This window comes from Rosa chinensis, chromosome 7, assembly GCF_002994745.2.
Source record: "Rosa chinensis cultivar Old Blush chromosome 7, RchiOBHm-V2, whole genome shotgun sequence".
In the NCBI taxonomy this organism is placed as follows: Eukaryota; Viridiplantae; Streptophyta; class Magnoliopsida; order Rosales; family Rosaceae; genus Rosa; species Rosa chinensis.
Window position 1 is genome coordinate 37,997,455 of NC_037094.1, and position 18,398 is coordinate 38,015,852.

General features: G+C 37.2%; 1 protein-coding gene across 1 annotated transcript; it reads left to right on the forward strand.

Moving 5' to 3' along the window:
• The first annotated feature begins 5,445 nt into the window (after positions 1–5,445).
• On the forward strand, positions 5,446–6,021 carry LOC112177882 (protein FAR1-RELATED SEQUENCE 5-like). The gene has a single exon (XM_024316122.1). It carries the CDS (start codon positions 5,446–5,448, stop codon positions 6,019–6,021), a length of 576 nt encoding a protein of 191 aa, XP_024171890.1.
• The last annotated feature ends 12,377 nt before the right edge of the window (positions 6,022–18,398 follow it).

Genomic DNA, 18,398 nt, shown 5'->3' on the forward strand with positions numbered 1-18,398 from the left:
GGTAAGGAGGCTACTCTGACCCGACATCGATGAATTTTTTTCCGAGCGCCGCCAGACCGCAGAACCTAAGGATTTATAGTTCTATGGTTTTTTTTGGATAATATCATGTCACTGTAACCAATATCAAATTTCGGAGGGGTTTAGATCCTGTAAGTAAGAAACCTTTATGTCAATGCATCCGGGGATGATGAAAGTGAATCTAGATTGGGCAGGTGTATATACTAATGAGATGCATACAAGGGATTAATTGCATGTATTTGCTTTGTCTGATTGATGGGTCGCTTGATTTACTAGGTGTATGCATTATGTGGTTGAATTAACCCTTAGCTCATTTGTACGGACTCTGAATAGCAGAATTTTTGTGAAGCAATATGTTTCCAAGCAATAAGCATGACTGCAGTATCAGAATGTTTATTGGGTGAATGAATTAGTGTTTAGGAGAACCTCCTAGTAATATAAATTTCAGAGCAGGGGATTTATTTTTTATGTTGGGGGTGTCTGCAGATATGTTTTGGTTGATGCTGTTATTGTTGATAAGATGATGCTGAATACAACTGAAGACAGATAAATGCAATTTATTTTGTTGCATTGATTGTTTCCTATTTTTATGGCTCAAGTGATACAGGTTCAGTGATACAAGCCACTTCCATCATATAATTACTGAACATCACCCTTTGATTATAGGACAAACTTTGATTTAGAAGAGCTGATACGAAAGCATACCGATACCGAAAGTGTGGAGTAAAGGAAACATTGCTGTTTTTGCAAAATTCTTTGGTTCATTTGAACAGGTGAGAGTCACAGCATTCCACATCTTACAGTTGAAATGTCAGTCCAATTTTATTATTATGCATTAAGTATGCATTGTTATTGATCATGTGGAGGCATGTGTTTTAGTTTGTAGATAGAGCTTAATGTTATGAGCATGTTGATATAACTTTTGTGGAATTTGGTGAATGTTTAGTAATCGATTGGAAATTTCAAAATTCAAAATTTAGGGTTTCGATTCCTGACAATCTGACCGTTGGATTGTCATGTACAATACATGAAAAAGGATAGCAGTAGTTGTATAGCAGTTATAGAAGATTAGTAATTGTTTTGGTTGAGACAGAATAATTTGTATAAGTTACAACCGCCATTAAGTTAACTGACTGAAGTACATGTTATAACTGGTCTACATTGTGAATCACAATTTGGTTGAAGTAGGTAGTGAAACAGGATAAGTACCTATACTAACCTGTTGCTTGTTCGGAACATGCATTTCAAAGTCCTACACTGTGTGTGTGAAGTACAGATTAGCATGGAGTCAGACGAAGGGGGGCTTCGATACTCTGACCATCTATATTTTGATTACTCCACATCGGACGGAGAGGAATCAGAAAATGAATTGTCTAGTCAGTTCGGACATGCATATGAAAGAGCACATACAGATGTGGCAAACTTGAGCGAAAGACTGACAGAACCAGGTGGCCCTTGGACTGAATCAGCTAACCACACAGACTCTGCGCAGCATAATGAACCTGGTGAACTAAGGACATCACCTGGTAGAGAACCAGATAAAGTAACATCACCTGATGTAGCCGTTGATGGGACTAAGTTTGTAAGCAACACGGGGTCTGTGCAGCTTAAAGAGAAGGATTTTGAAGACCTGACAATGGATGATATGAAGGCAATATATTTTCCAACCGTAGAAGAATCAGAAAAGTTCTACAGACTGTATTCACGAACAGTCGGTTTCGGCATACGGAGGGACATGCGTGAGATGGAAAATGATGAACTGGTTGTGAGGAGGCAGTGGGTCTGTTAAAAAGAAGGAATGTTAAGGATTAAGCCGAGGAAGGAAAAAGGTATGGAGAAGGACAGAACCCCCAAGAAGCAGAACATCGGCGAGGCGAATAAATAGAGGAGGAATACGATACCGCGGGGGAGGAGATACACTGTCAACTGCCCAGCTGCATTCAACGTATGCTATTGCAAGGATAGGCAGCTATACAAGGTCACCAGGTTTGTATGCGAGCACAATCGTGATCTTCCCATAGCCCATGAGCTGTAGTTCTTACGGGCAAACCAAAAGGTTGAAGAGAGAGTTGTTAATTAAGCAGGTGGAAGACCTGCGTTGCGCACAAACTTACACTAGTGGGGCTTATGAGCACTTGGTAGAGCAAGCTGGGGGGCATGAATTTGTTGGGTTCTTGGTAAAAGATCTGTACAACATTCTTGATAGGAAGAGGAGAAGGGAGCAGGTCGATAGAGATGCACAGGCTGCTTTGACCTGGATGAACATGAGGGGAATGGAGTCAGCTCAATTATAGTGCAAGTATAGCACGGATGAAGAAGGCAGACTAGCCAATTTGTTTTGGAGGGATGAACAATCACTTTTGGACTACAGCGCATACGGTGATATGTTGGTTATGGACAGCACGTACAAGACAAATCTATATGGGAAGCTGCTTGTTGTATTTGTTGGCTGCAACAATCACAGAGCTATTGTTGTGTTCGGGTTCGCCCTTATACTCGATGAGTAGGAGGAAACATACACATGTGTGTTCAGGAATTTTCTCGAGTCAATGAACTAGAAACTGTTACATCCCGAACCTAGAATTAACGATTTACTCACTATTTGGACGGTAATGGTCGAATACTTTCAATTTTTACTTTTTATCGATATTTTAGTGGCCCTAAAAGTTGACTTTTTGTTTGGGCCAAAATTTGAGAAAATGTTCTTCATGAAAGTTGTAGAGGACTTTAAACTGAGCACGTGCATATGTGGTGCGTAAAAATTGGACTTAGTATGTGAGAGTTATGGCCAAAATTGTAAAAGTTACTGTTCATGGTAATTAATATATATATGGAAGTTACTGTTGGTAGATTTCCATTTTCGGAAAATCTACCTAGCCCCCGGTAACTCTCTCTTCTCCTTCCCCGACCCTTCCTCCCTTTCGGCCCGAATTTTCTTCCTTTGATTTCTTCCCCCTCCGGCCGACCCACGATGAAATCCGGCTATCCCTAAGCTCGTCTCTTCCCCCTTGACGCATCTGTGGTGGTATTTTGTGAAGATTTGGCCGGAGGAGCTCGATTTTGAGCGGGGAAGGTTACTATAGCAGTTCGCCATTATTGTCGATTTCCGGCGATTTCGGCCATCTCCGGTCACCAAACCGGCGTCGAAGGCTCGGTTTTCGACAGAGATCATTCGCCCCTAGCCTCGAGCCAAGATTTGCTGTGTAGAGGCCGAATCGACAACCTAGGGTTCTTGAATTTCTGGGTTATCTTCGCCGACCGAATTCGACCATTTCCAGGCAAAATTGGGATGTGTTGTAGTTGAGAAAATTAATCAGTGGGTTGAATTGTAGCTATACATGGAATTTGGTAGCCGGTGGTGGAGGTTGGTACTGGCGCGTGGGTGCCACACGCCGCCACTGTTGGTGGCGCGTGAGACTGTATTTGGCCAGACTTTGACTTCTGTTGTTGAGATAATTAGTCAATTATACATCTAGTTTCATAATTGCAGCTTTGGGATAGAATTGGAGATGGAATGAATATGAATTTGATGTTTGTTCAAAGGTGGAAATTGTTAATTGAATTGCGAGAAATCCACCCATCGGATTTCCTTGTTTCGGCCTTAAAGCCTATACCTTAAGGGAATGACATTAGTGAATAAGAGTGGGAGGTTTTAGGCATATAAAGATAATGTTAGGGTTTGGTTTTACTTATCGTAATTTAGTTTCCATCCTGTAATTATGGGTTTACGGACGTTATATTGTACAGGACGTGAGGAGGATTCCCTCGAGGAGGGTAAGGATCGACGGCAAGCTTAGCCGTACACTGTGAGTGGACTTTTGTTTTTAAATAAGTGATGCATGCATTTATTTACTAAAGTACGTTCTATTTAATTAACATATTATTTTCCGAGCATATGAATATCATTGCGATTTATCTCGTGGATTTGCTTTCAATAATGATTCTCATGAAATAATTATGATTTATACCGGTTGTGAGTTTCGGTTATTAAGTTGTTATGCTCGGATTCGAATTTATAATTGATGTTGATTTTCGACGAATTATTTTCGATGTGATTTCCAGATTTATACTATTTATAATATTTATATTCGTCGATTTGAGACCTTATTTGCGAATTGAGTTTTGTTGGAGTAAATTTTCATGTTTATTTATCGATCTACGATTTTTGGCATTGGGAATGCCTTATTGATAATCTATTTATCCTTTTAGCGTGTGGGACACGCTGTTGGTTTATATGACTTTTTACGAGAATTTTCGGGTACGGTTGGGAATCGTACCCGCGTTTTCTTTATTCGTGGGGCATGGGGAAGCCTTAAGGATTTATTGGATTTTAATAGTTTTTACCCACCATACCTGGGTCGTTATATTTTATTGCTAGCTAGCCTATTAGTACTCCTCCCTGCTTACTATGTGTTTGTGGGTGAGTAAGAGCAGAGCATGAGATGCTCCAGAGTGTGGGACACTCCGATCCGAGCCTGGGAGGCTCCCTTCTTTTGTATGGTGAAATTTCTTCCCCATATTTTATCATTACTTGACTAGCGGGGCTAGTCCGATTTCTTTTAACCAGCGGGGCTGGTATGTTTTTCGCGAGTTTTTGAATTTAAAGAAATACGTTTTATAAACGTTGCATGCATCGAGATTTTATAATTGAAATTTGTGGGAAAGTATAAACTTGTCTTCCTTTATACTTATTTATTTTGTCCACTCACGCTAACGTTTTTATGTACTTTTCCCCTGGGCCCTTTGGTTTCAATTGCCCAGATCGCAGCGTTGCTGACCGGCTTAGGAGTGGAGGCTAGCACCACCTTTGCCATCTATCCTCAGTAGGTTATTTATTAACCTACCATATGTATTATATTTCGAGTGTGTTCTATAGATTGCTCTGATTACCTTAAAAGGTTGGATTTATACATTTGTATAATTATGAGTGTATGGGAGTTGTATAACATTGGAGGAAGTTGAAAGATTTGATTTGCTGGGTTGTAATTTATATAAGTGGTATGTTTGTGTAGTACGATGTTTATACTTGGAAATTTGCGGATTGTTGCTAGGAAGCAGGGTGGCTTCAAGCATAGAAATTTACTATACTTAGAAGTGGTTTCAACAGGTTTAGGGTTGTCCACTTTTAGGGGAAGTTCTGTCGAATTTTCCCGAAAAGTGGGCCCCGCAGGTCCATCTTGGAGTTAGGAGGGTAATTCCAGGGTGGGTCCTGACAGAAACAGCCTGTATCAGTCCTAACTGATGGTGACTAGTCGGTCAGAAATGTAGTAGTGCGTTTGATGCTAGGAGCTCGTCACAGGCTATGTGCGTGGCACATTGGAAGAAACATAGGGCAAAATGTGAAGGATGATGGCAGCTCAAAAATTTATTGGAAAAATGATTTATTCGTCAATGAGTGTTGGTGAATGGGAGGCCGCCTGACATTCAATGGTGGCTAGACATGGCTTGTCTGACAATGTATGGGTGGCTAGCTTGTATAACAAACGGGAAAGGTGGGCGGAGGTATTCTTCAGAGAGCACTTTTTTGGTGGAATGTGCAGCACCCAGCGTGTGGAAGGCATGCATTCAAAACTGAAAAAGCAGACTGGGAGGTACACCAGGCTGTGTGAAGTAATGCCAAGAATGGAGAGGACACTGGGGCGAATCCGGAACTGCGTTCTCTATGACAACTTGTCCAAAAACAGCGCACCCTTGTACGAGACGCACATGAGGGGCATTGAGGAAGATGCAAGTAGGCTGTTCACACATGACATATTTATCATGATTAAATCTCAGATCATCTTTGAGATGAAGTTTGTTATGGATCATGAAATAGCCTTCAATATTTCAGACTTTGTGATGTTCTACCTTCGGCAATATGACAGGCCGGAACAAAGGTGGTGTGTTGAGTTCCGTTCAGACCAGGCTAATCCGAAGTGGCTCTGCTCCTGCAAACTGTTTGAATTAGACGGAATTCCCTGCGATCACATTTTCAACATACTGAAGTATCCAGCTTATCTCTAGATATCCCAAAAGCCTGATATCCAGGCGGTGGACCAAGGCTATGAGTGAAACGACATTTGCACTAAGACTGAAGGGTCGAATTGATGATAAGTCGCAAAGGTTACACGGTATTCTACCCTCATATCAGAAGCCTCGAAAGCATGCCTAAATTATGCATTTTCTGTCGAAGGATTCAAGGTGGGAATGACTGAATTTGCGAGGCTCATTCAAACTTTTAGCGAATTCTGTGTGGATTTACCAATGGACACATAAAATGTGCCTCCAAGCAGCAACATTGTGAGGGACCCAACAGTATCCTGTACGAAGGGGCTGCCTTCTAATCCTTTCACAAACACTGAAAATGGAACCACTGGACAACGCGTCTGCCGATTATGTTTCATGCCTGGTCACAACAGGCGCACATGTCTTGGTCGGGATGAATTTGCTCCCGCTCGTGAAGATATGCCTCCGACGGGTTCAGTACCTCACCCTGCAGATTGAGTCAATCAGTACACACATTTAGTACCTGATCCGGCATGGTCAGTCCCTCATCCAGCACGGTGAGTCCCTCAGCCAGACCATTCCTTCCCGCAACCTACACCCCTAGTTGAAGCCTACCAACCCATGGAAGCTGATACTGACGGGAATGGCAGTAGCCAGATGTGTGATTTCGCTGAATTCCCACCCTTCTTTGCTTCCCAGCAGTCATCCTCACTTGGTTTTCCGCATCTGCCCTTGAATCCTCAACAGTCCTCAAGCGTTCGTATCCCGCCAGTCTTCTTTAACCTGAACCAGATTGCCGCAGATGAAAGTGGTATGGAGATGAACTTCATCGATGGATCATATCCACCCACCAACTGATTGTCCTGAGGTACAATCTTGACAGTGAGACCTGAACCATGCTGTGCTATTTTCTGCAATTTGATTGTGCATGTTTCTGATCTGCCTTATGCAGTGTTCCATTCTCAGCATTAGTGGAGTTCTTTCTTACCTGTCATACATATGCTGCATTTCCCATCTCAGAATACGGTATTTTTGTTTTACTTATCCTACTGGTTTAATTACTGTCCATTAGTTATATGATGCAGTCAGTTTACATATATGGCATTGGCGCTACAATGTTGTTACGTTACTTCTGATTCACTAACTTGGTACACATGATAGTAGCTAGGAAGCATTTCACTTAAAATTTTTATATTAAGCTACGTACTATTTTATGTTCTTCCATCCAATGAAAAGTTTGTAGATGGTTGAATAACAACTGTGTTTAACTATATAGCAGTTCAATTAATGTGGACATGTTGTCGTCTTAATGTGGAAGATTGCGTTGTATGCAAAACTGTTATCTTAGGTTCCTCGTTTCGCTGTTGTATTCCATATTTCCATGTGCTTAATTATATGTGCGTAAAATTTGAAAGGTGGGGTCCAATTCAAATGAGTTTTACCTTTTTTCAGAAAACTGAAGATTCACAGACTGATCAACTGAAAGGAAGTCGGTGCACCCTTCCTTAGGGTATAGGCGACAACATACAGAGAAGCTCAAGAATGTGGATGTACTTGTGATCAGAACATTTTGAAGCCAGGTAGGTTGAAACTTTGTACCTTCGGGGATAATCATTTACAATTATGATTCATATGTTGTAGCATTAAGGTTCAAAATAGGTAAGTACCCATTGCAGTGAAGTTAGGTTGTGGAGAATTGATGAGTTTTGTTCCTTTATCCCTAAAGTTTTTGTTGTATCGGAACCTGAATATTGATCATATTGCATTAACTTAGAAGTTATAATTCATGCCATCTGTGACTCCACTTTTGATATAGTCTCTGGTATGGCCGATTAGAAAAGTAATGGGATGCATGAACATTATAAAATCGAATGATAGATTTACCATTTCTCGGAATGTTACTACTTAATACAAACCAAATAGTTGTACGATCTAATCAACGACATGCATGAAAACAAGAACTAGGAATTACATATACTAATGACCCTGCATATACATATCCCATTAGCTGCTTGGCATTCATTGTTCTTGTGCCCATGTTCTCCTCCAGCTCTATTGCAGCATCCTGCACCGACTTCTCATTTTTCCTATCGTCATTCCTCGGCGGCGTCCACACCGGGACAGAGTGAAGGTTGGAACTGTCCCATCTTTCGGACAGTACTTTCCGCGTCTCACGCCTCACCATCTCTGCAGCTTCTTTCTTCCAGCTACGTAACTGTTGTGATATAATGTCCACTTTCCTTGTCAGCTCGGCCATGTCACGCTGCAGCCTTCCGACAATCCCAGTAAGCCTGTTGATGATTGATAAGATTGTCAAAATCAAATTTAAATGCATTCATTATTCTGAGTCATTTGTTGTTTGCAATATCTTTTTTTTTTTTTTATAAGATGATAGAATCTAGAGGCTTTAAAGTACGTAAAACATTTTGATGCAGCAGGACTATCCATAATCTACTTGACTATAAAGCATTCCAGTTTGTGTAAACTTCGATGAAGGAAACATTTAATTGATTGTATTATCTTCATTTTGTAGTTATCTGCTCTTGAAACTTTTCATTTGTACGAGTGTCCATGAAGTTGGTGGGAGGATTATCTATAAAGTGGTGAATATTGAGGTATTCTTCTTTCATGAACTACTTTTCCTATTAATCTTCAAATTGCATCATATGCAAGAAAGAAGATCAGTGATGATTTTTGTATCATCACATAGGTGTATCCTTTTTGAAAAGTTTTGGGTGTGAGCAATGCACAAAAATATAATTCTGAGGCTAAATGAGTTAAAAGTAACAAGCTAATGTATTTGAAAAATTAGAAAAGTTATGATGAAATTAACACTCATCCGCAATTATGGAGCAAAATAAGAAAACAATAATGTAAATTTGGTAAAACATATAACACTAGAATATGAGTCATAAAAGTGAGTCAATGCACAATTGTAGCACAAAATAGTTATAAGTCTTTCTACACACTATTAAGATAGACTCATATCACTATTCTAGCCAAACTAGAATCAAATGTAAGTGCAATATTTAAGTATCCACTACTAATGCTCTTGCAATAAACAGTCGTGATATTTAAATTACGTTTTTTTTTTTTTTAAAAACAAAAATGCGTAACCTCTTATAGAATCATGTGTACCACATGAATGACGAAACATAGTCTATGAAGACCTTCATTCATAAGATCAAAATGATCCAACGGGAATTCAACCAAGTCATACTAGCTACCATTACCACAAGCTACCTCCAGTAAGTCACATTCATACATGTCATACCAATGGGAGTCCATACAACTATAACGGAGTTATGAACCACCCAACTATTAATCACCTGCCATTGCCAAACCAAAGTGTGACGACCCACAAGCAAATAGCAGTGATACTAAGAAGCAATACGAAATGCATGTAAAACGAAGTTGAAATTCCAGCCGCAATCAACAAGATTTAAAAGCAAACTTACAATGAAACCCACGAGAGTACTGTCGACAATATATATATATATATATATATGTATATATATGTATATATATATGTTTGTATATATATATGTATATATATAACAAAGAAAGAAATGAAAAAGAAAGAAATGAAAATAAATAAAGAAATAATAATTTTTTTTGAAATGTATTACATTCCAACCGGGAATGAAGATATTCTTTTTGCCCCCAGTCAAGGGAAAAAGAGATATACATATGTTTTAGGAGAATTTAAATTTACAGGCTATAAATCATATAGTCTTTGTTCATTAATCGATACGGGAGCAACAGTCTGTGCATGCAGACCTAATGCTCTACCATCAGAAAAATGGACATTAATGAAACACCCCATTAATGTCTCGGGTATAAAAGGAAAAGATATAAAAATTGAGCATAAAGCTAAAAAAGTAGCAATATGGTTAAATAGTGTTAAATATATAATACCAAAAATTATAGCTTTTCCATAAATGAATGGAGATGTGATATTAGGTAATAACTTTACGTTTGCCTACTATCCTATTCTTCTCGACATAGGATACATAGCCCTTAATGTAAACAACATTAAAGGTGAAATACACAAAATTCCATTTCTACCACAACATAAATATAAATGTCACAAAGGTTTCGCGCCAAGCCAGCGTGGTGACCAACAAGAAGTAATCACCGAACTTGAAAAGGCAAGTCATGCAAGCCCTACTATTGAAAAAATAGACCATACTAAACCTACCAAACTTACTAATTCTACAAAACCTGTAGAAACAAAACTTCACGTGCTTAGTGAAACACACTGGGTATACAAAGTCTTAGAAGAAAACTTTAGTGAAGATCCATTAAAGCTCTGGATAAAAAGTCCAAGATATTGTGCACTTAAACTTCGAAATCCTGAAGTGATAATACGGGTCAAACCAATGATCTATACCAGACAAGATATTAATGAATTTGATATTCAAATAAAAGAGTTAAAGGAAAAGAATCTCATAGAAGAAACTATGAGCCCACACTCTAGTCCTGCATTTATGGTAAACCATGCAGAAATTAAAAGAGGAAAAGCACGTATGGTAATCAACTATAAGCGGTTAAATGAGCAATTAGAGTTTGATGGATACTTTATCCCTCGAAAAGATGTTTTAATCAATCAAACCAAAGGAGCTAAAATCTTTAGTAAATTTGATTGTAAGTCAGGTTTTTGGCAACTAAAACTAACAGAGGAGTCAAAACCATTGACTGCCTTTAGTACTCCATGTGGACACTACCACTGGAATGTTATGCCTTTCGGGTTAAACATTGCCCCTCAGGCATTCCAAAGATGGATGGACAGTGTCTTTAAAGACCTTAAAGATTTCTGTGTTGTCTACAAAGACGATATCTTGATTTTCTCTAAAAACAAAGAAGATCATAAGAAACATCTTCAAATTATGTGTAGTAAATTCCAAAAACATGGGATTATACTATCACCCAAGAAAATTGACATAGAACAAGAATCTATAGACTTTCTTGGGATAACTCTAAACCATTCAGGAATAAAGCTTCAAGAGCATATAGTTTCTAAAGTGAGAGACTTTCCTGAAGAACTAACTGATAAAAAACAATTGCAAAGTCTATTAGGAATTTTAAACTATGGAAGAAGTTTTATCAAAGGATTATCTCAAAAAGAGATCCCTTTAATAGAAAAGTTAAAGAAAAATAAAGAATTTTGTTGGACAGAAAAAGATAAAAGAATATTGAGGCAAATTAAACAGGATTTAAATCAAATTCCTGAAGTTTATTTCCCAAAATCAGGAGATAAACTAATCCTAGAAACCGATGCTTCAGATAACTGTTGGGGATGTGTATTAAAAGCAATTCCTGCAGAAAAATGGGAAGAAAATAATCCTCCCATGTCTGAAAATAAAATAAGGGTTAGGAAACAGCCTATTCCCAAGAAAATTCAAAAGGAAGAATTAATATGCGGATATAATTCAGGAAAATTTAAACCAAATGAGATTAAATACATAATCTTCGAAAAAGAGCTCTTAGCCATAAAATTTGCTTTAAAAAGATTTCATATTTACCTGGCTCCTGAGAATTTTATCATAAGAACTGACAACCAAGCAGTTCGTGATTTCCTTATTAATAAAAGAAATATTCTAGAAGGAAGAAGATTAAAATGGTACAATCATATTGCAATGTATACTTTTGAGGTAGAACATCTCAAGAGTTCTAATAATTTTCTTGCTGATTATTTAAGCAGGTATGGATAAAAACAAGGAGATCATAGATGCATCTAACACAGGATGGATTACTATTGCTAAAAAGGCACCAGCTCAAAGTTCTTCCAGGCCAACCCAGCCTCAGCAAAGGCCAAATCAGCCTTATTTTCATAATAAAGCTAAACTAGCTTATATATGTTATGTTGTCTTTGAAGGATTCCAAACAGGCGTCTTTCACAGTTGGGCAGAATGCTGTGCTGCAATAACCAGATATCGTGGAGCATTCTGGAAAGGTTATACTAATGTTGATATTGCTGCATTAGAATATCAAAAGTATATTGCAGCAAAATTAAAATGTCAAGTGCAAAAAACACAAGACATTGCGGCTCAATCATCTCAATCAGAGGTGAAAGATTTCTACAATCCAGGCCTTCCTGGAGAAATTTATAATTCAGTAAATGGAGTATGGAAAGCTCATATTTCAAGAATCAAAAAAATTTCAGAGTACAGCTAACCCAGCTGACAACTCAAGTATCAGATCTAGTAGCACAACTAGATGCTGAGAAGGTAAAAAACTTTAAATTCAAACATGCCAGCCTCCAAGTATTAAAACAAATAAATTGGAATGAAGATTTTTCACTTGAGAAGATAACCAGTTTTCTCCAGTTGTCAGAACTGTTGGATGATATTATTGATCCAACATTTGAACAGATTAAAAGGATCTGTCTTTTTAAAAAAACAAAAAGTCATCTTCCTGGACATATTTTTTATGATATTTATAACAAAATCCATGATCACGAGCAGATAATTCAAGATCTGTTTATGGAATATTCAGAATCACTGAATATGAAAGAATTTAACATCCCAAAACTCAGTTTCATCATAAATCATGATGACTGGGAACTAGCAGCAGTTGAATGAGGAATAGTTAACCAGATTATTTTCCAAAGCTTAAATACTGATTAAATTAAAAATTTTCCTCAGTTCATTAAAACAATGGTGTATCACGTAGCCAAAAGCTACCGGCTCTCCAAATATTTAACCTTCAGCATCGTAAGTACAATTGGATGGAGAGAAAGAGAAAAGTTCTTCCAACCATACCAAATATGGTTGTTGACAGAGACAGAGGATCATCAAGTTAACCAAGCTATGGTCCCCAATGAAGAAGTTAATAGGGTAATCAGCACCCTAAATTTAGAGCACTACGCAACTAAATGTGGAGCTCAACTAAAGCAAGTTGCAGAAGAGGTCAGACAAAGTAATCTGCTTAAATTGACCGATGGAAAAAGAATTTTTGTCACCCATATGGCAAGCAGCTATCAGCCAACTCCTGAACAACAGAAGGAGGCCGAAGACCTGTTGGCTACTATAGCCACAGATGTTACACAATTAGACATCCCAATAATGCTGACACATGAGATTGAAGAACTAGCATATCTGCAGCACCCAAACGATGCCAATTCCAGCTCAAACCAGAGTTTGGGATTAGATGACGTGGGCTACCACAATCTGGAAAATGCTATGGAAGCATAGTGGGACCCACAGATCCATACCGACAAAAACGACAACAAGATAAAAAGTCTACAGTTGCTTTGAAGGCGGTAGAGGTTTGTAGATATTGTATACGTGTCACTATAACCTAACCAGGGTTAGTGACTTGATAAATTGTAACTATAGTTAGGCTATTTTTGTTAACCATAGTTACTTCTCAATTGTATATATAGGAGTGATGTTGTAAGTTGGGGGACACGGTCCCCTCACAGGAATACTTCCCTTTGTAGTTAGCTGCTCTTTGATCAAACTCTTGTAAACATTTCCGCTATATAAATAAAAATTTTCCGTTTTGTGTAAGTGATATCAGAGCTAGAACTACTCAAGATCTAGTTTGTATATAGTGATCAAGCTTCAAGCTTGAGAAAACTCAAGCAGCATATCCATCCAGTAAGTGTTCTTACTATGTAAATTACTTTTTGTCTATTATCTTGTTATTACCTTGTTCATTTGTTAGAACTAAAATCTTGTTATAGAAAGATTTGTCACTCATATTTAATAGTAAAACCCATACTCTCTCAAAGCTCATATCCCTACATAGCCGTATAAACCAAGTGGTGGTTGTCAGGCTTTCTGGGAATCGGTCTTAAGCACCTGAGAGAACCGGTTTTAGGTACCATCTATGAAATATTAATGGCGAAACTTTTTGTAACAGAACCTTTAGAATGTTTATATGATGAACAAAATTTTGATCATACTTTACATATTCCAAAAAAATATAATAAGGATATTTCTGTTGTTAGTAGTACTGTAAATTCTATTTGTGATATGTTACATATGCAATCAAAAAATCAAAAAACACATAGTGAAAAAGTTGAACAACAACTTTCTAATCTAAGTACTACGACAAGCAAGATTAAAAAAAAAAAAAATTCAATCTCTTGCTCAAATTGTAGACATAGATCTCAAAACAGAGACTAAAGAACAAATACAAGAGTTAACTAAAACAGTTAATACTCTTATTTTGCAACAAGATGTGATGAGTTACCCTGGAGATAACCAAATCCCCAGACTGTTTTACGGAACCGAAGAAGTAATGGTTCTTCAAAACAAAGAACCAAATCAAGAAGAATATAATAATATAGTTGAAATTTTAGACTATTGGAAAACGATCTATAAAGATCCTCAATCAACAATTGAAGAAAGAAATCATATTTTAAACCAAATAAGAACAACTTGTTTAGAATATGAAGACTTGCTCTCTTATTTCAACTATAACATTAATATGTTGTCAGAAGATGAAACAACATCTTCCGAGTCACAAGAAGATGAAAATGAAATAAATACTTTAAGTGATGAAGACACTGACACAGAAGAAAAAACTTCTGGCACTCAAAAGAAAAGAAAGGCTAAAGAATCTCTTCCAGAGTTTACTAACGAAGAAGCTTTTGAAGAATACTTGAGAAACACTCAAGAAGACACCCATGATGATTTTATTAAAACGACAAATTATGCTTCATCTTCTGGAATAAAAAATGAACCTATGGACCACCCAAGTCCAACTTATACCAGAAGAGATGATATGAATAAACAAACAGTGGCCCAAAACGGGACATATTTTGATCTAACTCATATACCTTTTAAAGATCAAGAAAAAACAATAGAAGACTGGGCACAATCCATGTCCATTCTAATAACTAATTATAAAAACACATGGACAAAAGAAAGATTTCTAGACTACATAGCAGCAACATTGCAAGGAGACACTTTGCAGTGGTTAAAACAGTGGGAAGGATCCCCAAAAGGAAAACTTCAGAAATTAAATTTATTAACCAAGTTTAAAGACTTTGACTCAATACTACATGGCTTTACACAAATAATAAAAGAACATTTGTGTGGTGCTACGGATGAAAAAATCATCCACGAAGATGCTGACTATATATTGTCAAAAATGGAACTTTGCGATATATGTCGGTTTGAAGAATATGCTCAAATGTATAAAAAGTACTATTTTAAAGTAAGACCAGAATCAAGCATATACTGGTTAACACAATTTTTTCATAAACTCCCTAACCCATGGGATGAATTAGCATTAAGAAGTTATCCTGACTTCTTAAACAGAATAAATAAAAGTGATACTTTAGGTTTCAGAATAAACTTTGTTCTGAGACTTATTACTGATAAATGTGTTGAAGTCAGAGCTAAAAAGCAGGTAAAAAGCCAAATTAGCAATGATGCAAGAGGCAGAAAATGTTGCGATAATATACTTAGAGAAAATTGAAAAATTGGTTGTAACCCGCAACCAAGATCTTCGAAAAAGAGAAGATATAAATGGAAGCCATTTAAAAAGAAAAAATTTTCAAAAAATAAAAAGTATATCAGAAAGAAAAAGCAGATGGGGAAAAATCCTAAGCATAAAAAGTGCAAATGTTATATTTGTAATGAAGAAGGACATTATGCTCCAGAATGCCCTAGAAAAGGAAAGAATACCAAAAAAATGGTCAAAATGGTTGAAGAAAACAACCTAGAGATATTGTTAGGAGAAGAAATCTCTGACGATGAAGACATCATTTATGAGCTAGAAACTGAAAGTGATAGCTCAGAAGAAGAAGAATTCATCTTTATGCTAAAAGAACATATTGAAGAAAATTCTGAAGAAGAACTTCAGAATATAAAATTAAAAGATGTCATTGGAGAGGAAATAAGCTTCTCTAATGAACAACTACAGACTTTAGAAAAAGCTAAATACTCTATAAATAAAGACGCTATTTATAAAAATTCTAGATTTCAAATATTTTCTCATAGAATATTTGAGCAATTCAGTGGAAACACCACAGCTCAATGTACCGAAGAAGGAACAATGGAAATCCCATTATTTGATAAAAAGAGAATAGAAAGATGGAGGAAAAAACATCCAGAAATAAGATATGTTCATATTGGTCTAATCCAGATCACTATAACTGCATTGTTTAGGCAAGGTTTGGACACACCAATACTTGCTGTAGTTTTTGATAAAAGACTTAACAATCCGCTCCAGTCAATGATTGGAGGTATTCAATCTAATTTGGTAAATGGAATAGTTTGGTTTAACATCAAACCAAATTACTTTATTTCTATAACAGATAGAAATATTGAAAATTCAATAAAAATAAAAATTCAACTTAAAAATTTAAGTATGGATCAGAACTCCCAGGATTTAGCAATCCAATGGAGAACAATTCATGAGCTAACAAGGCTCCCTCAAACATCAATAAAAGAATTAGATAGAAATATTGTTGAATTGTTCGAACCAAGACCCTTCGACACTGAAATTCAACCAACACTATTATGTTGGAAAGATTTAGAGGTACCAAAACAATGGTTATTTAACAACTTTGTAGGAGAAAGTCTTAGTAGTAGCAAGCCAGCTACTATATAGTTTTCATCCTCCGGGAACAATCTCTACTTTAGAGACAAAAGAACACAAAGTCAAAAATGGCTAGAATTTCCCCAAAAGGGAAAGTCAAAATTGCAAGAAAATAAGCCACTAGTCATAAACAATGATAGTGACTTAACAAAGGAAAAAATAAAGAAGAAGAAGAAGAAGAAGAAGAAGAAGAAGAAGCAGCTATTGCACTAAAACAAGTGCAAATTATATGTATATATATGTATATATATATATGTTTGTATATATATGTGTACATTTATATATATATATATATATATATATATAAACAAAAACAAAAAAACATCCATGGAAATTGTATCATAAAACCCTAGGGACAAGTGATCAATCATCATATGCGGTTACCATCTGAATCACCAGTAGCAGGAGGGGTATCATCCATAGCATCACCGGTTGGCACATCTTCATCAGCAACATCATGAAACTCAAGAGTACTGGCATTCGTTTCAGCATCAGAGGTCACTACATCATCATCATCCAACCCAAGATCGTCGTCATCATCAACAAAAAAGTCTTCCACTTGAAAGTAATCAGTTTCATAATTACTATCAAGGAAGGTGCCATATTGATCAAAGAAAGCATACTCCATATGTGAACTTGGGGAGACAAGATTGTCAAACTATCCATCATAGGCAATAGTCTCCTGCAGATATCGATACAAACAAGCGAAGCTAGGGTGGACTAAGTAGTTTTAGAGACAGAGAAATGGTTAAGATATAATATTACCAGTTCTTCATCAACGTTGCAGTTACAAAATGGATTGGTCAAATCGTCTGCATGAAGAGGAAACAAAAGATGAACATGGACTTCCACCATACTAATCGGTGAGTTCGGAGGAGCCGGAGGGACCTCAGGCGGTTCATCCTACATGGGGGTTCCACAGTTGCCTACCGGAAGGGTCGGTCATGTTCATGATGTAGAATAGCGAGAGAGTGGATTTAGGGATGTAAGCAGCAGTGAACCAAACCCGAAAGAGGAATGTGGGATGGCGTCTTTAGGGCGGAGAGGAAGTGGGTGGACTAAGGGGCTTCCAATGGGAATTAAATTAATCCAGAACAGGATTGGAACTAGGGCCGACATAATTAATAAGTACAACGGTGGGTAATTGAGTTGAATACTGACCATCACGCTACATCTCGAACCTTAGGGCATTCAATTTGTACCATTAGTCGCCAAATGTCACTAGCCTCAATGGAGTGGGATAAGATCCATGAAATAGGGTAGCATGCACATCGAAGACGGACCTCGATTGGAATGGCCGCTGCATTAATGGTAAATCAGTAATCAGAACGACCAAACGAACGTATAATGATTGTTGGGGGGGGGGGGGGATTGCGTACTTCCCTATATTGGCTTGGGATGATGAGCTATTGCCAGGAGTGGAAATTATTCTATGCACCGACGGTGTAAGTGACCCAACACTTATAAAATAATCTCAACTCTTGATATTTATTATCAACTTTATTTTTAATAAACAAAAAGTGTATTTAATGCAATCTAACCATTCATTTATGTTGGTGCAAGTGCACGGCGGTGCTCTGAATAATCTCTCTGCCAGGAGATAAAATTCAAAGTGGAAACGGTTGGGGCCTTGGTAGATCCATGCACGAGCAGCAAAGAATTAATCAACAATTTTCACTACTAGAAAATGAGCTAATAGCCACACCACTATTAGACACACTTTTGTAATGGCATCCTTTGATAGAGCAAATGTCAGTTTCATTTGTTTAATAGATACAAATAACTGTGACAAGTGAGATGATAAAATTGGTATATGAGAATGTATGACCTTATTA

Bases quoted from the DNA above. Each gene is read 5' to 3' on its own strand.
- LOC112177882 (XM_024316122.1), top strand. From the start codon at position 5,446: ATGGTGGCTAGACATGGCTTGTCTGACAATGTATGGGTGGCTAGCTTG.